At 42.5% G+C, this 27483-nt stretch overlaps 1 protein-coding gene across 1 annotated transcript in view; it reads left to right on the top strand.

Annotated features, from left to right (window-relative positions):
• Wwtr1 (WW domain containing transcription regulator 1) overlaps positions 1 to 27483 on the top strand; it is a 122348-nt gene that overhangs the window by 68380 nt on the left and 26485 nt on the right. Inside the window, exon 3 of the mRNA XM_051157184.1 lies at positions 3224 to 3360. Within this exon, the coding sequence (XP_051013141.1) occupies positions 3224 to 3360 (137 nt within the window). The remainder of the gene's footprint in view (positions 1 to 3223; positions 3361 to 27483) is intronic.

Genomic DNA, 27483 nt, shown 5'->3' with positions numbered 1-27483 from the left:
GAAGGAGGTGGGAGCAGCATGGAAGCGGGATTAGTCTAGTTAATGCTCACTCTTGGCAAACAGCATGGTCACACTGAGAAACAGGAGGCAGGAAGTGACTCAGTCATATTAATAGAGGCTGCTGAGATGAGACAGTGGAATGAAAAAGTGAAGAGCATCTTTTGGGTTTGGGATCTGGGTGAGGGTAGCCAAAGCTGAAAGCTCTAAATCACTTAAAGAATAGGAGAAATTAGTTTTCAAATCTTTTGTTTGTTTGTTTGTTTGTTTGTTTGTTTTTGGAGATAGGATCTCTCTGTGTTAGCTTTGGCTGTCGTGGAGTCACTTTGTAGACCAGGCTGGCCCCTCTTCCATGCTTCCCATGCAAGTAAGGCTCCTGAGTCTTGGAGAAGACAGTGAATGGCATAATTAGCAGATCTGGGAATAAAACTACTCAAATAAATAAATAAATAAATAAATATGATGGTTGTAGATTTGGAAATGTGGGCTGCAGAGGCTATGAGGACACTGTGCGAGTTTCATGACCTTAAGTCTTTGGGTGAGCCCTTTATCTTTGGGGTCAGGCCTATCAGGATGTTGTCTGTGGAATGGAATGGAGGCTGGGAAGCACTGTGGATGCTCTTTAGGCAACTTAGCCTTAGCTACCACTTCATACGCTAGGTTTGTGCATAGGGCCTTCTGTGTCCTACCACACTGATAAGCCATCACTGGTTTGTCTAGAAGTGGGGATACTGGGGCTCAGTATTTGGGAAATGTAGCATTTCAGTTGCTATGATAATCATTCAACTTCACCCTTATATGTCTGATGACAGCAGTGACCCATTGCTGTCAACAAATCCAGTATATTCGCTTATCTCACTATCTGGGGTAGACTGGGTTTGTTAGGATGATTCTCAGATAGCATCAGTATTCATGATGCTGGCATTTTAGAACAGTTCACAGAGAAGGATTTATGGTACCGGAACAGAAAATATTTAGGACAAGCCTATCTTGGAACTCTTGGGGGGGAGTGAGGTAGGGGAAGAATGCACATTTGTGGCATGAGAGCGCGTGGTAGTCAGGTGTTCTAAGTTTTTTGTTTTTTAAAGATTTACTTATTTATTAAGTATTCAGTGTTTTGCCTGTATGTACACCTGTGTGCCAAAAGATCTCACCAGATCCATTATAGATGGTTGTGAGCCACCATGTGGTTGCTGGGAATTGAACTCAGGACCTTTGGAAGAGCAGGCAGTGCTCTTAACCACTGAGTCATCTCTTCAGCTCCTTGCCTTAAGTTTCTGACTGTTTTATTTTGTTGTGGACTGGCTCTGGTTGTTTGCTGCTGGGTGGGCCAATTTAGCCACATTCCAGGGATTCCGTCTCTCTACCTCCTGTCTTGCCTCTAGAGCATGTGATTATAGATAGAGACTGCCATGGCCAGCTTTGCAGGAGTTGTGGAGCTTTGGGGTCCTCCTCGTGTGTGTGTGTGTGTGTGTGTGTGTGTGTGCGCGCGCGCGCGCACGCGCGTGTCCACTTTGCCAAAGGAAATTTGACATTTAGTTCAGATTTGTCAGTAATTTTGTTCATTTCTGTCAGTTGCTTCCTTACTCTGAAGGCTTGTGACAAAGAACCCTGGGGCCAAGTTTCCTCATGTCCAAAGGCTGACTAAAAGATTTTGTTCAAGTTTTAAAACAGAATTAGGCTGTCAACAAACAGAAGACATAACAAATGATACTGTCTTTCTTTGTTTTTGTTTTGTTTTAATGATTAGTGAAATGATTCTTAGCTCTTTAATTTAGTCTTTTTATTCTTTTGCTTTTTACAACATAACTTTTTTTTTTTTTTTTTTTTTTTGCAGTGTTTCTCTGTGTACCCTTGGCTGTCCTGGACTTGCTTTGTAGACTAGGCTGGCCCAACTCACAAAGATCCACCGGCCTCTGCTTCCCTGAGTGCTGAACATAACCCTTCTTTATTATTCTAGTTCACTGCTGACTTTTTTTTTGTTTTTAAAGATTGAGATGACTGCTGAGTTTGACATTCAGTAAGCAAACTTAAGCCTGACCCTAGCCCTCCTTTCCCATGCCCAGCACAGAGGCACACTTGCACTCAGCCCTTGGTTTATGTTTATTCATTTTTAAAAAATCATATTCAATTTGAAGCTCTTAAAACAACATCTATGCCTTTGCTCTAGGCAATGGAAGGGTTACCCATGGTAATACATCCTAGTCTTGGAAGAAGCATTTAACTGGGGTGACTGGGGGGCAGTGGGGGTGGGGTGGGGTGGGGTGGGAGGCATGACAAAATGAAATTGAAACAAAGAAGAGAGAAAAGAAAAGGAAGAGGAAAACCAAACTAAATGCAACTTTATAGAAAGGAAACTTTTAAACCTAGCATAAACCCAGAGAGCTATTATAATTTCCTATACTAAAAATAAGAATACCTTTGTTATTCAAAATTCAGTTGTGGTTAAAAGAAAGAGCAGTAACATTCCTTTTGATACTCCGGAAATGTCTAAATAGGATTTGGCAGGAAAGGCAAACCTAGTTCTAAGATGAGAACAAAGGGATAATATTTCAGTTTTAAATATCGTAGTTTACTGTCTTTAATGGATATAGAAGATCTCTGGTACCATATAAAGCAAAGCCGGGGTACTGCATGAATTTACTCCACTTTAAACTATGCCCATCTACCCACATCCATGCACTAAGGGTTGAGCTTGGTGGAGTGGGTCAGGTCTGTGAGAGGAAGAGGATGCAGGTAGTCCAAATGAGACTTGATAGGCTGGGGTCAGATGGTAGGTGAGAAGGGCTCCCCTTTTCTGAGGACCAGAGGAGTGGGGGAGAGAGGAAGAGGGAGGGAGGGTGGGGCCAGAGGAGATGTAAAGGGAATTAAAAAAAAAAAAGGATGATCTATGACATGGTTTGGGAACAGAGATGGGACCAGCTTTTGGCGGGCTCTGCTCTCCAGTGGCATTTGTGAATGGGGAATTGGGAGGGGGCAGGGAAGCAGTTAAGGTGCTGATGTGTGTAAGCTCCTTGGGTTAAAGTCTCTGCAGTCCTTGCTGTGGCTCAAGCAGAATGCAGGGCCAAATGCACTAGGGAAGTCACTGGGTAAAACCATAAGCAATCTGTCAGCCACTTGTAAGCTGACCCAAGGGGAAGAACCGTATCACTGAGACAATGTTACTGGTGTTGTTGATGACAATACTGATGGTTAAACAAGCAATTAATTGTTTTCCTTCCTTTAGTCACATAGAAAAAATCACCACCTGGCAAGACCCTAGGAAGGTGATGAATCAGCCCCTGAATCATGTGAACCTCCACCCTGCTGTCACTTCCACATCGGTGCCACAGAGGGCCATGGCAGTGTCCCAGCCGAATCTTGGTAAGCCCCAACCTTTGTTTGCGAGCTGAAGGAGGAGGCTGAAGGAAAATAAGGACATGACTACTCCTAGTTGTGGTTGAGAAGGGTTTTATTATAGATGTGATGGGGAGAGTTCAGCCAGAGGCATCTGGAAGGATCCAGACTGACCCTGGCCATGAGAGGATCTGGTGGGGGGGGGGGGGGCAGGGAGAGGAAGAGAAGAGGAGAGTGGAGCAGCAGTCAAGGAAAAAAGGAGGCAAAGATCAAAAGATGAAGAGCTAGCTATAGCCAAGAGCCAGAAACCAAGAGAGTGCGCCGCCAAAATGGCTGAGGTGGGAAAGAGAAGCTGGGGGTGGGAGCGAAGCTCAGCCCCTCCCTGGCAGGAGAGGGTTAAGATAGGGGGGCATGGTGAGAATTGCTAGGAGGAGCCACAGGTGCTGAGTGAGATTTGTCCCAGATCTTTGGGGCCTGACAGAGTCAGCTCTCTTCATGTCCTGGACCAGTTTCTCCTCTCTCTGCTGCTTCCCTGGCCTCCTTTTCTTGATGTATTGCCACATAATTTGTGACACTGGTCATGGATTCCAGTATAGTTCTGACTTTATTTATTTATTTAAACTTAATGAGTGCTCTGTCTATATGTATACCTGCGTGTTAGAAGAGGGCATCAGATCCCAGTGTAGATGTGAGCCACCATGTGGTTGCTGAGAATTGAACTCAGGCCCTCTGGAAGAACCGCGGGTGCTCTTAACCTCTGAGCCATCTCTCCAGCCCCCGACTTTATTTATTTTTTAAAAAAATTCCTTAATTAAAAAAAAAGTCTTGGCCTCATGTCCTTCTTCAGTCCAAGGAAGGCATATACCGCCTTCCAGTAATTTGGTTCCTGAGGACCATGCGTGTGAGCCTGCCAGCAGGCTGGGTGCTTGGCTGCCTCATCTCTTATACCCACAGCGCCATCCGGTAGCAGGACTCTGCGCTGAGTAGATGAGGAAACTTTCTGAGCCTCATAGCTGGTAGATAGCAGAGCCAGAGTTGGAAGCTCAGCTGTTCTGGCTGTAATTAATATCAGATGCTCATGACACAGTACGCAGGTGGCTTCTTCCCGTATACTCAACATTCGCAATGTTTCAGTGTGGTTTTTAGAATTGATAGCATTTTTTTGCTCCCTGACTTTACTTTAAAAGCACCCAGACAGTGCTCACTGGAGATGAGCGGAGCTGTATAAACACTCTGCAGAGACTGGAGAGGTTGGCTTTTTTTTTTTTTTTTTTTGGTGGTATCACGCCCCTCCATCCTCCTGAAGGGGGTGAAACAAGAGGTCTGGTTAAAGCTTTTTCATACAAGACGCTACTGTTTTCTGATGATGTTTCTGACTTCTAATAAGATAATCCAGATGATGCTTTACCCACCAAACAGTTAATTTTAGGAAGTAAAAGGAATCTCTCCCTGGGTCTTCAGAAAGAAAGTGGATAAAAATGGAAGCGTTGTTCTTGGGCTCTTTTCTCATCCTGTGCTTTGCCAAAGCAAGTGTGAGCTTAAGTAGGCTTGAGCCTTTTAGGAACTCTGTAACTGCTGGTCTAGAGCCAGCAGACATGCATTACATCCGCAAAGTAGCTGGCCTAGACAGCAATTAAAGGAAGATGGCCCTAGTCCTGCCTGCTGCCAGTAGTTAGAAACCAAAATTTCTCATGAGTTCCAAATCAATGAAGTGCATGAGAAGTAGGTATTGGGATAATATAGAAATGCCAAATTAGATGGCAGCAGATTACTTCTATCATTAAACTTTTATGTGTGTGTGTGTGTGTTTCTGGGTATCAAGCTCAGGGTCTTCACACACACACACACACACACACACACACACACAGAGAGAGAGAGAGAGAGAGAGAAAGAGAGAGAGAGAGAGAGAGAGAGAGAGAGAGAGAGAGAGAGAGAGAGAGAGAGAGAGAGAGAGAGAGAGAGAGAGAGAGAGAGATGCACACATGCACATCAGGGAAGTATTCAGAAGCTTCTTCCACTTGCTATTTCCTCAGACCTTCAGTGTGCTTCCTAGAGCCATACAGTGTTTCTAGTCATGTTTGTATGTGTGTGTTTATACAAACACTCAAATATTATACCCATTGTTCTGCCTCTTTTAAAAAACCTTCTATATCCATATATAAGTCTGCCTCTTTTGGACAAATTGCTTGGTGGCCCAGCATATTAATGTTATAGTTAATTTAGCTGGTTCCCACCTGATGGGTATTTAGATTATTGCTCTGTTCCTGATAGACTGAATGTGAAATCAGTATGCTTGGCTATGCTCTTTTGTGAAATTTCTCTTAGTATTAAAGCTATTACAAGCCATGTTGATGAAGGTAAAAGTGCTTGCTTCCAAGCCTGCTGGCCTGAGATTGTGCCTCAGAACCCACATAGTGGATTATATACAGAATAACTCACTAATTGTGTGTGTGTGTGTGTGTGTGTGTGTGTGTGTGTGTGTGTGTATGCAAGAAATGGCATAATTAAAAGAATTTGAATAAAAATCTGACAATGAAGACACATGTGGGTCAGTCAGTGTACCATTTATATTAGCAGAATTTTACCACAGGAACTGTAATCTAAATAGTCTGAAATATATTTACCTTTAGCTGAAGACAACTTATTTTTTAAAGATTTATTTATTACGTATACAGTGTTCTGCTTGTGTGTATGCCTGCCTGCCAGAAAGAGGGCATCAGATCTCATTATGGATGGTTGGGAGCCCCCATGTGGTTGCTGGGAATTGACCTCAGGACCTCTGGAAGAGCATCCAGTGCTCTTAACCACTGAGCCATCTCTCCAGCCCTGTATAAAACTCTTTACTTTGCAGATTTTTAGTTAAGCTAGGGTAGTGTTTTTCATTTGTTTGTCTGTTTCTTAATTCTTTATGACATTAGGGTTTGAACCCTGAGTCCTTTTTTGTTTTTGTTTTTTCCCTTTGGTGACAGGGTTTCTCTGTGTAGCCTTGGCTGCTGTAGAGCAGACTGGCCTCACAGAGATCCACCCACCCCTGTCTCCCTGAGTGCTGGGATTACAGGCATGTGTTACTGCGCCTGGCTTGAGCCATGAGTCTTGCACAGGATTGGCAAGTACTTAATCCTGATCCAGTTCTTCTTCTTCTTCTTCTTCTTCTTCTTCTTCTTCTTCTTCTTCTTCTTCTTCTTCTTCTTCTTCTTCTTCTTCTTCTTTTCCTCCTCCTCCTCCTCCTCCTCCTCCTCTTCCTCCTCCTTCTTCTTCTTCTCCTCTTCTTCTTCTTGTTCTTTTTCTTCTTTTAAATTTAAATATGATTTTATGTATAAGGATATTTTTCCTGAATCTGTTTACATGGGCCATTTGTGTGCTTGGTACCCATGGAGACCTCAAGAGGCATCAGAAGCTCTGTAACTGGAGTTAGATAGTAGTGAGCTGCAGTGTGGATGCTGGGAATTGAACCCTGGTCCTCTGAAAGAGCAGACATTGTCTTATCCACTGAGCAGTCCATCTGTTGTCCATATCACCCCTCCTCCACCCCATTTTTTAAAAAAAGATTTATTTACTTTATGTGAGTGCTCTATTTGTATGACCATCTGCATGCCAGAAGAGCTGATTAGATCACAGTATAGATGGTTGTTAGCCACCATGTGGTTGCCGGGAATTGAACTTGGGACCTATGGAAGAGCAGACGGTGCTCTTAACCACTGGGCTATCTCTCCAGCCCCACCCACACCCCATTTTTTAAACTTAAAAAAAAATATTTGAAGCAGGGCTTAGGTTGGCCTGGATGGCCATGACCTTGCTTTCCTCCTGACCAAGACTGCTGAGTAGCTAGGATTAAGGACCTGGCCCACTGGGCCCAGCTGGTAAGGTTCTTCAAACATACATTGTGTTTGTGTCATCCTCTGCCCCCACAACAGTATTTGAGCATATGTCCACTGTAAAGAGTGCTGCTAGTCTAGAAAAAACAGCAGATGAACCAGGTGTGGGGCATACCTGTAATCCCAGCCTCGGTGAGGCAGAGGCAGGTGGAATTCTGTGAGTTCAAGGCCATCCTGGTCTACAAAGCGAGTCCAGGACAGCATCCTGTAGGCAATGCCCTGGAGCTCCAAAGGGCAGCAGATTTATAGCTACTGTTTGATCCCAGATTTACATCATTTACTCAGGACATTTTACTTTAAGACACAGCAGTACCTGTGGCTCACAGTTTTTATTATGCATGAAAAGGAAGGACATACCCTCTTTCTCCTCCATAACTGACAAGTTTACAACTCCAGTACTTGTCAGTGGGTGGAGCTGGCGGGTGAGTTTAACTGATAGCCCCCTTAGTGGGAGGTTGTTTAGGTCCATGAGAAACCTATGTCAGAATATAGTCGCTAGCATTACTCTCAGAGAATAGAATTAGCACCTTTTAAAGGCTAATCCTAAGTATTTATAGACCTGTAATATCATCAGCAATAGAGCTAAAAATATCAGAAACAAATCTCCTTTTATTTTTCTGTATTGATGTAGATTATCAATATCTATATCATCTATATCTTAGAATAGTAGCTGATACATAATGTGACACATAATACACTAAAATACACTTCTTTTTAAAATAAACTTTTGATGTGTTTGCCTACATGCATGTATGCACATCATGTGCACATATGGTATCTTTGTGTTGTAGAAAGGATATTAGACCCTAGAGGGTTTCTCTACCCCACCTAGTTCCCAAATAATTGAGAGGGAGACCTTTTAGATTAATAAAAGCTTTAAGGCACCATAACAGGGCAGACAGCAACCCTATAAGCTGTTTTGCTATTTCCCAGTTACACACCCCAAATTATCCGCCATAATTTTTCCTGCCTGGACTGCTTCCGTTCCATCAGGCCAGCCCTCATGGCCGCTCTTGCTTCATACTGCCCATGGTGACTTCCTTTCCTCTGACTTCCTCTCAGGCTTCTCCCATTTGACCCCAGGCCTGGGAACATAAGCCCCGCCTACTTCTTTTTTTGCCAACCTGTAAGCTGTCAGCTACTTTATTTAACCAGTCAGAGAATATGGTTGAGCCACGTTTACAGAACATCACTTGGTATATGTGAAAATGCACTGGTCTGGGCAGCAACCAGATCCTGGGGACCAATAACTAGCACTAGAATACATAGCACCAGACCAACCTCAACACTTCTGGAGGCCAGAAAAGGTTGTCAGAGCTCATAGAATTGATTGAGGCAGTTATGAGCTGCCACGTAAGTGCTGGAAACAAACCTTGGTCTTCTGCAGGAGCAGTAAGTGCTTCTGTCTGTCTGTAGCTCAAGACCCAGAGGATTCCAATGCTTCTGGTCTCCTTTGGCCCTCATTGGCACATGTCTGCACCCATGCCCACACACATACGCATAACTTTAATAATAATTTTGAAAAGTACAAATAAAGAGAAATTAGATGTCTATAGCTGCGGTGTCTGTAGTGTGGGCTTATTTCTTAATCTTCTATTCCACTGGTCTCCAATTCTGGTTTTGTACTAGTACCTTACAGTTTTTGTTACTGTGTTCTGTAGTATAAGTTGAGATCAAGTGTTATGATAGTGCAGCGTTGCTCTCTCTGTTTTGGGTTTCATTGGCTACCCAGAGTCCTTTCTGCTTCTTTGTGCCTTTTGTTTTAGTCCTGTGAATTCAGTGGATGTTGTTCTAGGGCTGTGAATTCAGTTGAAATCTTGGTAAGGGTTCATTACATCCTACAGATCACTGAAAAAAAAAAAATACAGCTACTTTTACAATGTGTAATTATGTTTGTCCACAAAGATTGAAATTCTTCCCCTCATCTTCAAATTTTTTTAATGTTTTTGTTTGTTTGTTTTAGTTTTTCAAGACAGAGTTTCTCTGTGTAGCCTTGGCTATCCTAGTCTTGTTGTGTAGACCAGGCTGGCCTTGAACTCACAACGGTCCTCCTGCCTCTGCCTCCCTGAGTGCTGGCATTAAAGGTGTGTACCACCAGACCAGGCTTTTTTTTTTTTTAATGTTTTGAAGTTTTCATTATAGAGGTCTTTCACCCTTTTGGTGAAATTAACAACTCCTAGGATGTTAATTTTAAGCAGTTTATTATTAACTTTGCAAGTTTATTTTTGGTGTACATAAAGGCCACTGGCTTTTGTATATTGATTATATATTCTGCTACTTTAATGAAAGTGTATATTAAGAATTTTCTGGCCAGGTGGTGGCGGTACACACCTTTAATCCAAGGACTCAGCAAGCAGAGGCAGGCTAGTCTGAGTTCAAGGCCAGCCTTGTCTACAGAGTGAATTTTAGGATAGCCAGGGATACACAGAGGTACAGGGGGTTGGGGGGGGGGGCAGAATTCTGTCTGATTTTTCTTTTCTTTCTTTCTTTTTCGAGACAGGGTTTCTCTGTGTATCCTTGACTGTCATGAACCAGGCTGGCCTTGAACTCAGAGATCTGCCTATCTCTGCCTCCTAAGGGCTGGGATTAAAGGCCTGTGCCACCACACCTCTCTGTTAAGTATGGGATTAATACTTTGTTAGTGTCTTTTACTATTTGTATCTATTTTCTTTCTTCCTCTTGTCTTCCTGTAAGTAAGTCTTCAAACACTGTCTTCAGCAGGTGAGGAGAGAGCAGCATCTCCCACCCCTTAGTTGTTGTTGTTGTTGTTGTTTGTTTTTTTTTTTTGTGTGTGTGTGTGTGTGTGTGTGTGTGTGTGTTTTGTTTTGTTTTTTGTTTTTTCAAGACAGGATTTCTTTATGTAGCCCTGGCTATCCTGAACTCACTTCGTAGAACTGGCTGGCCTCAAACTAACAGAGATCCAACTGTCTCTGCCTCCCCAAGTGATGGGATTACAGGCATGCCCCACGTTGCCCACTCTTTGTCTTATTTTTGGTTTTAAAGAAATGTCAGTTTTGTGCCATTTCTTATAATGTTGGCAGTAAGCCTCTATAACGCTTCTCAAGAAGGATGTTTGAACTTGAAAAAGGTCTTTCTTTCTTTCTTTTTTTTTTTTCATCCACAGAGAAGTTTATATAATTTCTGTCCTCAAGTCTGTTTGTGTATATTGCATTTATTTGCATATGTGGAGCAAACTTTGTGTGGTTAGGATGGAACTCATGTGGTCATGTCCCAGAACAACCTGACTCTTCCTCCTTCTCCTCTTTGTTTGTTTAGTGTTTGAGACAGGGTTTCCTTTATAGTCCCGACTAACCTGGAACTCACGTACATACCCGAGCCTTCCTCCTTCCTCTGTCTCCCGGTGCTAGGAGTGCTGGGATTAAAGGTGTGTACCACCACACTTCTTTTTTTTTTATTTTTTATTTTTTTAATACTTTCATTTTATTACACATGTATAAAACAAACTACATGCAGCAGGGAGAACCATGTGACAATCATGAGATTGTTATACATGTTACATTCATAGTGACTTGCCCATCTGCATTCATACCATTTGAAGTGTCTTTCCTGTCTTATTGGGTCTAAATTTCCGAATGAGATTCAGTATCTATCCTATCTCAACTCTAATAGCTTAACTTTTTTTCTTGATCTAAAACGATCTTGTCCCCTAACCAGCTAAGCTTGGTTGTAAACTACACGATCTTGTCTTCAATGCCCCTCAGAGACTTGAGAAGGAATAAAACATAAATTCCCCGAGTGAACCAGCAGTACCACCACACTTGTTGTTTTGTGTTTTGAGACTGGGCCAGGTTGATCCCCAGCTCAGTTTGTAGCAAGGATGACCTTGATTTTACCTTCCTGTTTAGGCCTCCTGAGTGTTAGGTTACAGGCTTGTGTGTAGGCACCTGGCTCCTGAAACACTTCTTAATATCGAGTGAGTTCCAAGTGTTTTGGATGGATTCCTAATGTTTACCTTGTGGATGTAATGCTTCAGTTGTGAGAGGGGAAGCCTATTGCTTATCTTCTTATATTGGGATTAGTAGCTTTGTAAGAGCAGGGGACTCTGTAGTTGACGGGGTGACAGTATGCTTAGACTCCCTATATTTTCTGTCATGAAATAGTCTCTGAAGGGGAAATTTGCGAAAACCTATTTTCTTTTACTTTAATTCAAAGAATCATTCCCAGAATGGTATAATTTTCAACTTCAATTTTAGTTTTCATATTTTCCACGTTGGTTTCCGTTGAAGGTTTTATTCAATTTCATATTGTCTGAGAAGATTGCTGGCCTTTACGTCTGAGTTAGCAGACATTCCCAGCAAACAGAGAAAGGGTTGGAGGACTTTAAATAGTAAATAAGACAGATGGCAAGGTGGGAGCCCTGTAAGTGCTATTGTTTGGAACTGTCAGTCTGTTAAGGAAACTCACTTGTGAACAACACAGGGAAGGCAGGAAATTACTATACATTGAAAGTTAATATTCCCCCTATGACAGAAATCAGATGAAATTTCATGTCTGAGGTAGTCTGTTGACTTCAATTATTATTAATATCCAGTTGTGTTTTGGTTTTATTATTATTTTTAAAGCAGTTGTGTATAGCCTGTGACACATACCTGTAACTCCAGCAACTGGGAGGCAGATTTCAAGTTCAAGGCCAGCTTTGTTTAAACAGTGAATGCCAGGCCAGTTAGGGCTACGCAGAGAGACCGTCTCTCTCTCTCTCTCAAACACACACACACACACAGAAATGTGGGCCAAAAGAAAAGATTGCTTACATTAAGTAGTGTCATATAGAACAATGGTCTTGGGGAAAAAATGGAGCCCGCCACCAAATGCAGTCTTCCGCCAAGGTATAGTGTCCTGTGAGGTGGTCCTGGGGGCTGGTTTGTATAGTGGATAATATGAGGTCACAACTGAGCTTCTTGTGTTAGCCTTAATTTAACTCCTGACCCTGTAAATTGGTCCTCGTGATTGGATCATCATGACGGAGCTGCCTCAGTGCTTGCTGAACAGGAAGTTCACAAGGAAGTGCATTGTTATAACTGTTCTTGTGAGCTGAAGGATTAGACTTTCCTGGTCTCCCTGCACCCTCAGAGGAAGAACCGTTGCTGTGCTCTATTGTTCTTCCCTCAGGAGTCCCCAACCCAATATGCAGTTTGGTTTTGGTTTTGTTTCGAGACAGGATGCGTGTGTGTATGTGTGTGTGTGTGTGTGTGTGTGTGTGTGTCTCCGAGGCTGGCCTGAGAACTCGCTGTGTAGCCCTGCTGGCTTCAGATTATAAGAATTTACCACCATGCTGGTTGCCAGCTGGTTATGGCAACTTTTGTCAACTGGGCACTTTTGCTAATAAATTGTGTTTTTACCTTTTATTTTCCCAAGAAAGAAGCCCCAGCGTAGTCATATCGTGGACCGGGGGGGGGGGGGGGGGGGGGGGGGGGGGGGGGGGGGGGTTGGAGGGGGGGGGGGGGGGGGGGGGATTTTGGGATAGCATTCACACTGAGTCCCAGCTGAGCAAAGTTTCCCCTTCTCATCTTGTGACGTTTCTCAGACATGAATACTAAAATCATCCAACAGAAAAGCATCTCCTCCTCCTTCTCCCTTCCTCCTCCTCCTTCTCCCTGCCTCCTCCTCCTCCCCCTCTCCTCCTCCTTCCCCCCTCCTCCTCTCCTCCTCCTCATCTTCCTTCTCCTCCTCTTCTTTCTTTTAACAAAGAGAAAGTGACATGCCATTCTTTTGTGCCAATCCCAGCAGTCCTGAGGCACTGAGATGTAGGGTTGACCTGGAGACTTTTTGCCATTCTCGGTGCTTGGAAGGCAGTCTCAGCCAGGCATGGGACCCCAGTAAGATGAATAAATGTACACACACGTGTCCTCTAGTAGCAATGGTGCTTCTTTGAGAACAAGGGGGATACTTGGCTCTGAAGATTTGTTGTAACAGCTACCTCAAAGGAGGCGAGGAGTCACCCCAGGCCACACAACCTCAGAGTCAAGAATTTGTTTGCCACAAGTAGAGCCTTCCTGACTTTACCTGCATTTCATTCAGGGCCTTTTCCCCCTCAATACCCTGTCTCACCATAAACAGCTTAAAGTACCAAGTAGTTTTCTTTTTTAAAAATAACAGATCTCAAACTTTTCACTCAATAAAAGAAAGACTCTACTTGGTGAGAAAATACAGAGAAATAACACAAAATCCAAAGTCCTAACTATAAAGGAAATTAATATTTTAATAATACATAGGCAATACGTTGATATACTGAATAAATTTGTTCTTTAAATAATAAATTGGGAGTTTGGAAAAGAATTTGATACTTTAAATCCTATCTGTCACTTGCCCTCTTTGGGAACATCCCTCTGTAAAGTTAAAGCCTTACCTTCTCCCCATCCCCCTAACCCTGCCCCAGTAATTCTGGGATGGCTGTCATTCAGGGACTTGCTCCAAATTGTTAAGTGTTGAATGACTCTTGGACACTGCTCTCTGATTTCAGCTTTGGGTCCTTGGTGATGTGTCTCTGCTTGCATGTGATCATCACCCCCCACCCCCAGGCCCCCAGATACCGCTCTTCCCCCAGACTGGGGTATCAGCTGATTTCTTTCTTTCTTTCTTTCTTTTTTTTCTAGAAGTCTAAATTTATTCCCTGAGTGTTTTGCAGTTGGTGGTGGTCAGGGACAGCTGTTCTTCCATGCTTTGTCTGAACAGTTTTTCGTGATGAAGTAAGCAAAATAATACCATATGAGGACCCTGGAAAACAAAAGCCTTGGTTGGTACTAAAGAGAGAAAACTCACTTTCCTAAGGGGAGGGGGGGAAAGGCAACAACAACAAAAATAAGGTTTTAAATATATTTTTAGCAGTGAGATTCAAGAAGACCTGGCCTCCGTGAAATAATTGTTCTTTGTTTGCTATAGCTAATGCTGTTCAACGATGATAAAGAGAATAAAAAGCTACTGTCATTTTGCTGTCCTCCATTTCCTTACATATTTGTTTTGTCCCATCCAGTGGGAAAAGCCTTTGGAACCCCTGTGGGGCCGCGAGAAGACCAGTTCTTGCGGGTTGTCCTTTGACTTGCACATGGTGCATCCATGTGTAGATACACACACACACATGCATTTTTTTTTTTTTTTTGATGTGTGTTGGGAAATACTCTACTTTTTTTGTCATCAAAAATTTAATATATTATAAATATATTTAAGTTTTAGGAGTTTTCTTCTTCTGTGTAGTACTGTGACATGCTGTTGGTAAGACTGAATTGCTCTGTAAACAATTCCTATACCCTGCTTAGTTAAACAGCTCCTTCTGTTGCTACTTAGCAGATTGTTCAATGCTGCACAGTGCATCCTAGAGCCATGTAATGTTTATGTAGAGGGTTATTTTGCTAAAGTAAAATTCTTAATATATATATATAAACACACATATATATGTGCATTTATAACTTTAGTAATTGTTACTTAACTTCTTTCTTAAAAGGAACTTTTTTCCTAATTCAGTGAAAGTTTTCATTTCCCATATGTTGGCCAGTAAGTTTGTTTTCAAATTTTTCCCCTACACAATTTTTAAAAAATTATTTTATTTTAGACTTACCTTATTTTACATGTATGCATGTTTTGCCATATAGGTTTGATGAATAACAAACTGTATTTTAAGTTATAAATGGACGTGGGCATGCTTTTCTAGTTTATAAATCATTGTATTATGTTTATGGCTTCATGACAATCCTTGTGTGAATTATTTAACTATTGAGGCCATTATTGTTTCCATAAATTAATTAATTTGTTTTGTTTTGCATTTTTCCTTTTTACAGTTGTGGAGATTGCACTCAGGGTTAGGCAAGCACTCTACTGCCAAGCCAGATCTTAGCCCATTTATTGATTTCTTGAGGCGGGGTTTCACTGTGTGACCTCATCTGACCCCAAATTCTTCATTCTTCTATCCCAGTCTCCCTAGTAGTTGGAATTAAAGTTTTTTGCTACCCTGGCTAGTTTTTTTTTTTTTTTAAATAATTTCTTTAAACAATCTCTTGTTGATAGGCATAAAGGCTTATTCTATTTTTTAAAAAAATCATTATAAATGTTGTTGTAATACATATTTTAATTCACCTTTGTGGCTCCCTTTACTTCTCTTTTTATTTTTCTTGTTTCTTTGCATGTTTGGGAGCAAAGATCTAAAAATTTTATTTAAAATATAGCTTTGCGATGGTTTGCGTACATGATAAATTAAAGAGCATTGTCTAGAGAGGGGTTTTTGGTGAAGAGGGATTTTTGGAGTGTTCCATTCCCCTTTGCTCTCTCTCTGATCTGTTTTATTTTATATGCATATGAGTGCTCTGCTTGCCTCTTATGTCTTGTCCCCCATGGAGGTCAGAAGAGGGCAGTGGATCCCCTGGAACTGGAGTTATGGAGAGTTATGAGGTGCCGTGTCAGTGCTAGAATCTGTAAGAACAAGTTCTCTTCTACAGAGCCATCCCTCTAGGCCCTGGGATGTTAGTCTTTTAATAAAACAGTTTTCAGTAGGGGTGGAAGTATGTCTCCATGCGCCTAGCTTTGTTTCTGTCTGGCTCTGTGTCTCAACCTGTGTATCCAGATGCTTTACAGCTATCTACCCACCTGTCCATATGCTTGCTGCCTGTGTGCCCATGTGCTTCCTACTTGTGCACCTACATGCCTTCTACCCATGTATCCAGATGTTTTCTAACCTTGTATCCAGATGTTTTCTGCTAAGCCGTAAATGGAAAGCACAGTGGGAGCTATTTTGTTTCCCAGCACACATCATGCGTCTCATTCCATATTATTTTTGTCCTTTCCATTTCCAGTATTATATTTCTCAGACAGCGGTGAAGAGTGAGTTGCGAGTTTTGCATTTTGCCGAGACTTAAATATTTGCAGAGCTGGAAAGAATAAAGTTGGAAAAGAAAAAAAAGAGAGAGGGAAAAAAAGAGAGAGAGAGAGAGAGTGAGAGAGAGAGGGAGAGAGAGAGAGAGAGAGAGAGAGAGAGAGAGAGAGAGAGAGAGAGAGAGAGAGAGAGAGAGAGAGAGAGAGAGAGAGATGTAAACATGGCTGACTTAGTCTAATCCTGGGCTAGTTTCATTTAGCTGTTTCCAACATCATATTCAGGGCATCAGGAAAAGCGTTTGTTTGTTTGTTTGTTTGTTTTTCAGTTTGTCCATCATTGTCAGTTCCTGAACTAACTAGAACTGTGGCTTCTTCCTCGGTGTCAATGGATCTTTCTACCTTTACAAAACACGGCAGCTCCATTCTAAAGGCCCCTGGATACCATTCTCACATTGAGTACTAGTTACTGTATTTCTGTTGCTGCTGCCTGGGCCAGCAGAACTGGGGGATGCTCCCCCGAGGTCTCTCTTCTTAGACCCTCCCCCTGCCCCCCAGCACGCAGGGTATGCTCCTGCTCTGTCTGTAGCCAGTCTTCTCTTAAACGTACAATATCTTCTCTTGCAATTGGAGGAAATCTCAAGGCCTACATTCATCTGAATAGCAAAATGGCTCAGCCTAAGAAGTTCCTACTCCACATGTTGACAGCCGCTGGCTTCTTCTCCATCTTTCATGTGGCACCCTTTGTGGTATTTCTTTTATTACTGTCACGGGCCACATTAGCACAGTGTTACAGTTCTGAACTTGGAAAAGTTACTATTGAAAACTCTTGGTGCTCCAGGTTCCACCTAATAATTTTCTGACCTGGGTATCTTGTTTTTAGTAACCACTTTCCAGGAGATTGCTCATGAAAGGCTCGCTAGTTGTGAATTCTGTATCTTGCCTTAATAGGGTGTTTGTTTTATTTAAGTTACAGTTGGGAGCTGGGAAGAACAGGAAATATAAGGTATAAGTGCGCGTGCACACGCACACACACACTCACACACACACACTATGTAGCCCATTTCATAACCAGCATTCTGTTCTTCCTTGCAAACTCAAATCAATTAACAAAACTATTGTTTATTGAGTGTTTCCTCAAAGCCCAGGAATGTACTGAAAACAGTGGCCTAAGAGCAAAAACCATTTCTCTGGACCCTCTCAGGCAAAAATTGTTAATCTCTGCAGTCTGGACTACAGCCACATAGGTTTGATTTAGGGGGGAAATTTTTAATTGATTTGATACAACCTTACGTTTCAGAAAAGTTTCAAGTTCAGTACAAGGAACTGCTGTATTTATCCTTTGTCCCATATACCTTTGATGCCTGTTGGCGATTTGCTTGGTTTCCTTATCTGTTTGTATAGGCATCCTTTTCTTTTCTTTTCCCCTTCCTTTTATATCCCCCCCCCTCTTATGCTACCACTTTGGTACACCCCCGAGCCCTTTCCTCAATTATTGAAGGTGAAACTGGAGACACATCCTGAGATCTGCACCCCTAACTATTTGTAGCACCTCACACTGTGCTTTGTGAGCACAGAACAGGCACCAGAATCACAAGGTCCATCCCTGGCACAGCCCTGGATTTATCATGAAGTCCGTGTGAGTTTTGGTTTCTGTTAGGCACATGTGTTGCATTTAGGCTGCTCCCCTGCCTCTTTCCCCTTCTTTTCTTTCCAGGGTGCTAGGATCAAACCCAGGGCCTGAGCCGTGCTATGCAAATGTCTTACCATTGAGCTATGTCCCCAGCTTGGCCTTGAATTCTTTTAACCTGAAGAGAGACCCCAATTCTCGGTTTTTTGGACTGATCTGGTGGAATATATTAAAATTGAGATTTGTCTCATGCTTCCTATGACTTAGATGTCTGGTTAGATTGTTTGGCAGGAAGCAGCAGGAATGCTTTGTCATCACATCATCTTAAGAGGCACACAGTGTTGATTCCTCATAAGGCCCGCCCGGGGATGTTGACTTTGATCATTTTGGTTGAAAGAACTGGGGGTGGAGGCAGAGTTGCCAGGTCACTGGCTGCTATGATATTCACTACAGAGAATGAGCTATGAAGAGAAGCGGTTCCCTCGTCAGCCAATGAGGTGTGCTCAGAGTCATGGAGACTCACTTGGGATGAATGATCATCAAATGATAATTTCCAGCCTGGTTCAGTTAAGCCTCTAGGGAATTATTTACCTGATATAAATTACATGACAAGCAATACATTTGTGTAGCTATCTACATAGATAATTTTAATTGCAGTCTATTATTGAATTCGGGAATATTGCTTGAATTTGCTTACATTTTCTTGCCCTGTTTTTACGAGTAGCTTCAGTTACCATCCTTTTGAATGTTTCTGCATGCATGTTTTAATTCATCCTGGAAACATTAATTGGCATATTTTTGTGCTTCTAATCTTATGTCTCAAGCATGAGAGCCCTTGGCATGCTTCATGAGTCCAGGCAGCAAATGTGCCTGCTTCAACCATCAGGGCATTTGAGACGTGCTGTATGCACTCTCTTTTGATGTGGCATTTTAGTTACAGTGACTTCCTGTGTAGCTTCCAGGATATTCATTTATATAATTCATTTATAGTCTATGCTAATTGTCTTAGTCCTTGTTCTATTGCTGGGAAGAGACACCATGACCAAGATGACTCTTATGAAAGAAAGCATTTAATTGGGAGCCAGCTTAGTGTCAGAAGTTAATCCATTACCATCATGGCTGGAAGCATGGCAGGCATGGTGCTGGAGAAGTGGCTGAGAGCTTTACATCTTAGTCTGCTGGTAGGCAGAGAGAGAGAGAGAGAGAGAGAGAGAGAGAGAGAGAGAGAGAGGGAGAGAGAGAGGAGAGAGAGAGAGAGAGAGAGGGAGAGAGAGAGAGGGAGAGATAGAGAGGGAGAGATAGAGATAGAGAGAGATATGGGCCTGACATGAGCTTTTGAAACCTCAAAGCCAACCAAACCCCTCTCCCCCCATTCAAAGAAAGCCACACCTCCTAATCTTTCTAATTCTTTAAGCAGTTCCACTCCCTGGTGACTACGCATTCAAATATAGGAGCTTATGGGGGCCACTATTATTCAAAAACGGTAGTTCTTCTTGTGGGGGGGGGATGGGCAGGGAGAAAGAAGTAAGAGGATACTTCCATCCATTTATTTCTTCCTTCTTTAAAGTGTATAACACCCAAAAGAATAAGAGTAAACAAAGATGGCTGAAAAAAATGGCTGAAAAGTGGAAAGAAAGGCACACCCATGAAGCTAATGGGAAAAAGGAAAACAGGAAGCCATACGTGGTGGGTCTACGTTCAGGAGTCAGGTCATCCCTGAGGGATAGGCCCACATGGTTTTCAAGGATAAATAAACTTTTTTTTTCTCCTATAAAGCACGAAGCAGTGGCTCCTCAAAGATGTCTGGACACTGTCTAGAGTATTTCCAACAAGCCCGGGGGCAGTGGGAGTTCTCAGGAGGCTTCCTATAGCCTTCCTACACAGGAGTCACAGGCCTGATCTCAGCTTAACTCATGGGTGAGGACTGGAAACCCGAGGGCCACAGTTCCTCTGTTGAGGGGTTTCTGTCGTTAATAACACAGCCCCCCCCCCCTTTTTTTTTTTAGTCCACCCTTCCCAGTAAATGCAGAGCAGCAGGCATTTTGTTTTGTCCTGCCGGGGCCAGACTTGACTGTGTGTTAAGAGCACAGCTGCTTTGTTCCGCCTCACTCCATGCTACTTTTCTCTCCAAGTGTGATCCTGCTCCTCCACACAGGGCTGCGAGAGGCAGTTGAGAGACATTACTTCCGAAGCGACTTTGACCTTCATTCCACTTCACAGTGGGTTCCATAATTTCTTTGTGTCTGGGTTTTTCCGCCCCAGGATTTTATATCTGATGCCAGTGGGTAAATGAATCCCTTGGCAGGTTCCTGTGTCATTCAGGCAAGTGTCTGAAGGCCCTCCATTGCAAGCTCAGAACCTGCTTGCATGAGCCCTCTGCCTTGGAACACATGGACTGTATACTTTTTTGTACAAGTACTTTAAGCTCATAGGTCATGAATGCTGTCGCCCCAAAAGTATCTTTATTAAATCTTTGAGAACTTGGTAAAATATATTTTGATCATATTTACCCTGCTTTCCTTTACCTCCTTCCAGATCCACCCATACCCATCTCCTTATCCCTTCAATTCTGTCTCCTCCTAAATTTTAATTTAATAACCCATTAACAACAATTTGTGTGTCCGTATACTATTGTGTGGGGGCATCCAGTTGAACGGCAACTTACCAGAGGCCACACTCTTTTTTTTTTTTTTTCCATTTTATTTTTATTTATTTTTTGTATGTTTACTTTTTTATTTTTTATTTTAAAAAAATTTTTTATTATTAATTTATTCTTGTTACATCTCAATGGTTATCCCATCCCTTGTAACCTCCCATTTTCCCTTTACTCCCCTCCCCTATGACTGTGCCTGAGGGGCACTTCCTCCCCCTGTATATGCTTATAGGGTAGGGGGGCCACACTCTTAAACCTGACTCTCCCTACCCCAGAAGCTAATAACAGTAGCTCCTAAGTTGGAGTGGGAACTCATGAACCCCTTTCCGTCCATGCTAGGATGATAAGTGGCATAGGCAGCCACAGTGGCTGTAAGGTCAGGCATGCATGCAGCATCCTGTCATGTGCAGAAGACACACAAGAGCTGATGTCTTCCTGAACCCCTTACAACCTCTCTCGGGCTATGGTCCCTGAGTAAAAGGTTACTGTTTACTTGTTGTTTGTGTGTCTGCTCTCTAGACTATAATCTCCTTAGGGGAAGGGACCCAGCTATCTTTTCCATCCCCGAATCACCACAGTATACCAGAAAAGATGAAAGTATCAGTGTAGTTTAAAATCCCCAAATCACCACTCTTCGTGTTGATCCTTCTTAACTCCAAGGCTATTGACTTTTATTGGACATCTTGTTATAAGCTAAGTATAGTTGAAGCCACACAGTTTGACCAGCTTTCTTCATCCTGATACCCTGGGTTAAGTTATCATTTGCTAATCCCATGTCTGGTCCCCCATCCCCCAAGTGGTTCGAAACCGAAAGCTCTGATGTCCCAGTGCCATCTTTGCTATTGCCCAATCATAAGTTTTGTGATTTCTTGAAGAGCCAATTACTTCCAATGTTTGATTGTTACCTGCAAATTCCTTTTCATAAATTGTCCAGATGCCTGGACTGCCTCATGCAGTCTTTTGTGTGTGACCTCTTTAAATAAAATAAGAATATTTACCAGAACAATACATGGATAGCAGATTAAAACAAACGCCCTGGCAGCATTTTATGTGCTCCTTGTGGGTGCCCGTTTTCTGCTCTTTAGCTTGGGCTGCAATGCCATGCACCCGGGATACTTTTAAAAATCATTCAGCAGACCAACACTAAGAGACTGTAACCTTTCCCCGCTCATGAAAAGAAACAGCATGGATAAGAGCTGCCATTTGCTGTCAGGATACAGGTATACTTCCTATCTGAAGGTGGTAAAACAATTTTGTTTTCCCTGAGTGTACCCAGCCATGGAAACAAATGCAAAATCAGAACAATGTCTTTCTGCAATGGCGCAGCAAAGGGCTTAGTTTCTGCTGCTCCCTAATAGACATTCTTTGCAAAACGCAGCATCTCCAAGATGTGCTTCCCAACAGAACACTTTGGACAACTCTTGAGATAGTCCCGCAATTAGATGGAGTTGAGGTTGTACATTCTAATACTGCTTTGTGTGAACACACACACACACACACACACAAACACAACACACACACACACACAGAGAATACAAGAATTGAGAGATTAATATGACAGAAAACTGTGAGGATTGCCCCCCTCCCCCAATCCCATTTTTCTGGATATGTTTTAAGGATGAGAGCCAGTGTCTAAATCCTGTAGTTAAATCCTTTAACGGTTAATATCCTGTACATCCAGGAAGTGTGCTCACTGGGAGAGCATAAAAGGTGGCGGCATGAGCATCTGTCTTCTTTGTCGCAGAGTGGAGGTGCCCAGTTACTGTGTACTGGTCTTATGGATAAGATTACTGTTGAAATGGGCAGGCAGGATTACAAGCAGGAAAATAATTCCTTGGTGCTAAAAATTCAAGGTTGTCTGGGAAGTAAATGCAAGTTGGGTTGCAAGTTCTTTTACTGGAAGGGAGTGGACCGTTTGCGGAGTTGCAAGCCCACAAGTCAGTCCTTGGAGACCCTGTTTGGCTGAGTGTGTGTTGTCTTTGGGCTCTGTGCTTATCAACTGGGCCAGCTGAGAATCTCTTTTATGGTGGTCTCATCCAGAAGTAGGACAAAGGCTTGAGTGTGAAGTCCGGGTAGTGAAACTTCTTGGTCTAATACTTTACAGATTTTTGGAACCATGAACGTACTCTGAAGTGAAAAGCTGGTTTCTTGTTTGTTTGTTTGTTTGCTTGCTTGCTGAACTTGTTGGATGGCTAATACCATTTCTGGGAAATAAGAGAAACAAGTGGCTCATTGTTGCCAAAAGCTGAGCGACACACAGGGATGGCAAGAGATGGCGTGTGCGGTCATTGTATTGTGACTGAGTCAAGGCTGCGCTGTGGCTGGTTTTTCTTCCCGTGTGGACATGTGTTTTCCATCAGACAGGGCTGCGTGACACCTGAGGTTGGGCAGCATGAGCTATACCATGCATAATATACAAACAGAGTTTAGGAAAAGGCCTGCAGCTGCAGACACTTCCTGCTGGAGTATTTTGTAGACTTGGCGCACTGGGTCTGTATGTATGTAAGCCAGAAGTGATTTGCCCCTGTGTGCTTTGGCTTGGCTTCTCGTAGTTCCGTATTGCTACATGACCAGAAGGTCTCATCTTACCTGGCAGCAGTGACGTGCATCATGAAATAGAATCTTTCAAAAGGGCATCTGGTTTTGTCTTTTTTTTTTTTTTTTAAATTAAATTCAGGAACAAAGTGCTGTTAACTTCTGCTTGTGTAAAATTAGATCACACAATCAGAGCACCATCAAAATGTGAGTCAGGTTTGCATCTTTTTAAAGGGTCTGAATGAGACTTCTTCTATCCTCTTCAAAATTGCTTACCAGCTATTTTTGGCTTTTGCGGGTGGACAGGGATAGGGGGCCCCTTAGGTGATGACTATGCAGTGTTCTGGTGTGCCCTGCCCTTTCAGGTTTCCTGGATTTGTTGAGGGGGGCGGGGCACGGTCTGTGTGTGTGATTTGTGCTGAGTCATTTAAACCTTCCAGGTTTCTTCAGCTGCAAAATCAGTGAACTGACAGAAATCATCAGTTTTAAAGTGTGCCCCAAGGCCTGTGCTAGAACCTTAGACACCATATACACTGCTAATGTGACGTGGAGGCTCTAAAAGTTTAACATGACAGTTGTGAAAGGCCTGTAGGGTGGACCCGATCCCAAGAGAATTTAGAGAGCACCAAGGGGCTGACTGGCTACTACTGCAGTATTGACAGCATCCCAGGCTCCTGGCAAGCTGTTGAATGGACCCCTGGACAGAGGGCACCCTGGCTTCAAGCTAGATAGGGGCTCCTAGGAAAGAACCTTCCACTAAAGAATGTTTGAGAAGCACAGGTCTGAATGGACTAAGACCCTATCACCTGACCTTTTCTTGGTGATGGCACACGGGATAGAGTACGTGCCCTGGGTCCATAATGGTGTTGTGTGGGGTATACTGCCTGCCATGTGGATGGCTGGCCTTGGTTGTGACAGCTGTTTCTATAAGAATTCTGTCATGATGATGGAACTCTGGGTCTGCTGAGAGTCACACAGGCCTAGGGTGGCAAGCCATCCTATTTGGTAGGGATTTACCCTGGATTTAGTCCTGTCCCCTAGGAAGCCCCTCGGTTCCAGGGAAGCAGGATGACTGGTCAGACCTTAGTTTCAACGTGTGAATAGAGGAAAAAGACTGGGGTCGTGGGTAAAGTGTTAAACTTACATAGTCTATGATTTTCTAGCGCTTAGGTTCCCCTGTCGTGTGTACTTACGTTGCCAAAGATGCTTCTGATGATGCAGCTTAGTAACTTCTTAGCTTAAACATTGGACTGAACAAAACACTGTTCTGAGGAGGAAGTTTCCCAGGTTACAAATCCTGGGTATTATCCAGTGTGGTATTGGCTTTGTGGGTTGCATGTCACTCAGTTTCCAAACAGCGTGTCAGCCTCTCTGTATCCTTGTGTTTAGAGATCATGTTAAAGGGTTGTTTGTGTATTTAATGCTGTTTTATCATAGAAGCAAGGTTTTTTTGTTTTTGTTTTTGTTGTTTTGTTTTGTGTTTATTTTTTAGGCAAAGCTTTACCATGTTACTCTTGGCTGTCCTGAGACTCACTGTGTAAATCAAGCCTGATCTTGAATTTATAAAGATCTACCTGCCTCTGCCTCCAGAGTGCTGGGATTAAAGCTGTGCCCTACCACACCTAGTCTACAGGCTTTTTTTTTTTTTAAAGTGTTAAACAGATTATTTTGAATATAAGGAACCAAAGTTTTTCTAAGCACCTATGAAAACTGATATAGAGGTTAAACCATCTGTTACTCCTCCTGTTCATCAGCATTTGCGTGTGGAAACTTTGGATAGATAGACTTTTATATTTTATAGCCTCTGACCTCTTTGTTGTGTGTTTTTGTTTTTTTTTTTTTTTCAGACAGTCTTTAGTATTCTAGCAGTTCTCAAACTCTGCCTTGGTTTAGAACATTCTCCTGCTTCCGTGTGTGTGTGTGTGTGTGTGTGTGTGTGTGTGTGTGTGTGTGTGTGTGTGTGTGTGTGTGTGTGTATGGGTTTTTTTGACTTTGTTCTTTTATGACTTCGTATCTTGCACAACACTCTGTACATTAAATTATTTGTTCAACATAGTAGGATTTTTTGTTATTTGTTTGTTTCTTTTGGCTTTTTGAGACAGGGTTTCTCTGGCTGTCCTGGAACTCACTATGTATACCAGGATGGCCTCAAAGTCAGAGATCTCCCTGCCTCTGCCTCCCAAGTTCTGGGATACAAGGCATGTGCCTCCCCCCACTCCCGGAACTTAATAATTGTTGATTCATATTTAATTCTACTAGCTCAGTGCTTTGCCAAGACATCTCCTAAGTTGGAGTTGACAATTTCTTAACTGTCCTTCTCAGGAGAGAGTCCTGCAAGGTAGAGGTGTTTCTCCTTTTATCTCCCTCAGAAAGGGAAAGGGGACCTAAGTGTACTCAAGACTGAGAAACCAGCAGTAAAATATATTCTTCTAGTTTACGCTAACATTCCACAATCTTGATTGTCAACGTAACACACTTGGAAACAACTCTTTTGTATGTATTTACTTTCATGGACTACATTACAGACCATCCCCCATGTCTTTGTCCTTGTCTCTGTCTCTCTCTCTCTGTGTTAATTATACTCTCCAATTAGAAATTGTACTTTTATAAGAAAAATTGAATAGACTTTCTTATACGTCCACACTAAGTTTAATTAGCTATTAAACCTCACATTCATATGCTATATTTGTAGTAACTAATAAACAAGTATTGACTCATTATTGCTAATTAAAATCCAGACTTTAAGCCAGGTGTGGTAACTCATGTACTCAGAGGCCAAGGTTGGAGGATTACTGAAGATTGGAGACTATCCATGGTTTTCACACCAAGTTCTAGGGTAGCCAGATCTGTCTCAAAAAGACTAAAGCAAAGCTGGGTGTGGTGGTGTACACCATGATCGCAGCACTCAGGGCGGCAGAGGCAAGCAGATTGCTTGTGAGTTCAAGGCCAGCCTGGTCTACAAAGTAAGTCCAGGACATCCAGGGCTGCATAGAGAAACCCTGTCTTCCCAAACCAGTACTACTACTATTACTACTACTACTACTAAAAGCAATAAGTAAATAAGAACAAAAAATAAAATTAGAACTTACATCTTTCATTCAGATTTCATTAGCTTTAATCTGATGTCCTTTTCTGTTCCACATCTCATGCAGCATACAGACCTTACCTGTTATGCCTCAAGAACTGCTTGGCTGTGACCATTTCTTAGGCTCTTGTTTTGCATCACCATGGTAATTTTGAGGAGTATTGGCAGCAAACCTCATTCCTATCATGTCATGTCAAGGTTATATACCATTATGACATCTTGTCACTGTTCATGATGACCTTGGCAAACGTCATATTTTTTTCAAGTTTCTGTGCAGCAAAGCTTCCTCCTTCCTTTTTGGACTGTGTATATTTTCCAAAACTGTCTTTATGGCCATTCCAGAGATTTGTCTCTTATCCCCCTTATTCATCTATACATGTTTATATCAGTATATGTATATATGTGTATATGTGTTTATGTGTATCAGTATATATCAGGGACCATTGGCAGTGCTTTTTTTATTGAGTTGATGAGCTGCAGTGACTCCAAGTATGAACCTCCACATTACTGGTACCATGGGGCTGGGGAGTGGAGGACAAAAAGAAACTGGAAGACTCAGAGGTTAGAAAGGCCTCACGGATTCATTTATGTTGGAACGGTGCTTCTGAGATATTTAGGAAAATACAGTTTGAAAACTGTAACTCCAGGCTGTTGTTAGCAGAGGAAGAGAAGCTGAGAATTTGACAGAAACATTGCTAGCCATGGCTATGCGCCCCTTCACCCCCACACTGTAGGGAAACTATAGAGAAGAATTGGAAGGGTGTAAAGTCATGCCTAGGTCTGTCTTTGGCTTAAGGGTAGCTCCTGACCACTGGCACACTGGTCTTTCTTTGCACGTCTACATAGTTCCATGGCTGCCTAGGAGGGCTTCTGTCATCAGTGCTTTACGGCTTGGTTTTCTCCACTTGGCCTTCTGTGTAGGTAGAACCAAAAGTTGTTTGTAAATGAGGGAATCGAGCCTAGAACATAGAAGAGCAAGCCACTGGATGTCTCCGTCCAAAGAGACATTTGCCAAACATTCTGATCACTGTGCCTAGCAGCCTCTGAGTCATAACTCCTCCCTCTCCCCTTTATTCCTCTCAGCTCTCGGACTGGGGAAGCTGCCAGAACACTTTCTCTATGAACTGTTACTCTTCTGTCTGTTACTTGGTACTGCAAAAGGCAGTAATTGAAAACCAAACACTTTGTTTTTTCCCACTTCAGGAACATTCTTCACTTGGACTCATTTCACTCTTAAGGTTTTGTGGAAATGACGAAAGGTGTTTACCAGAAAGGATGAGAGAGTGCACATCTTCCCTGGAGCAACAGAGACCAGAGGGTTATGCCTATCCTCAGTAACCCTTACCCTCAATGCTTCCTCAAGGACACCGGCACTGTATTGCAGGGCAGATGTTGGGCAGTTTGTTTTTCTTGGTGTTTTCTTTTATATTGAATAGCGCCAATTAAAAACGTGTGTGTGAAAAAAAAAAGTGTGTGTGTGTGTGTGTCCAATTTTCAATCATAGAGGAGAAAAAACAATTTATCTCCTTTTCCCAAAGTATAATAAAAGATGAAA

Source organism: Acomys russatus, chromosome 15, assembly GCF_903995435.1.
Source record: "Acomys russatus chromosome 15, mAcoRus1.1, whole genome shotgun sequence".
Taxonomy (NCBI): domain Eukaryota; kingdom Metazoa; phylum Chordata; class Mammalia; order Rodentia; family Muridae; genus Acomys; species Acomys russatus.
Note: the sequence above shows the minus strand (reverse complement) of the source record. Positions and strands in the feature narration are given on the sequence as shown.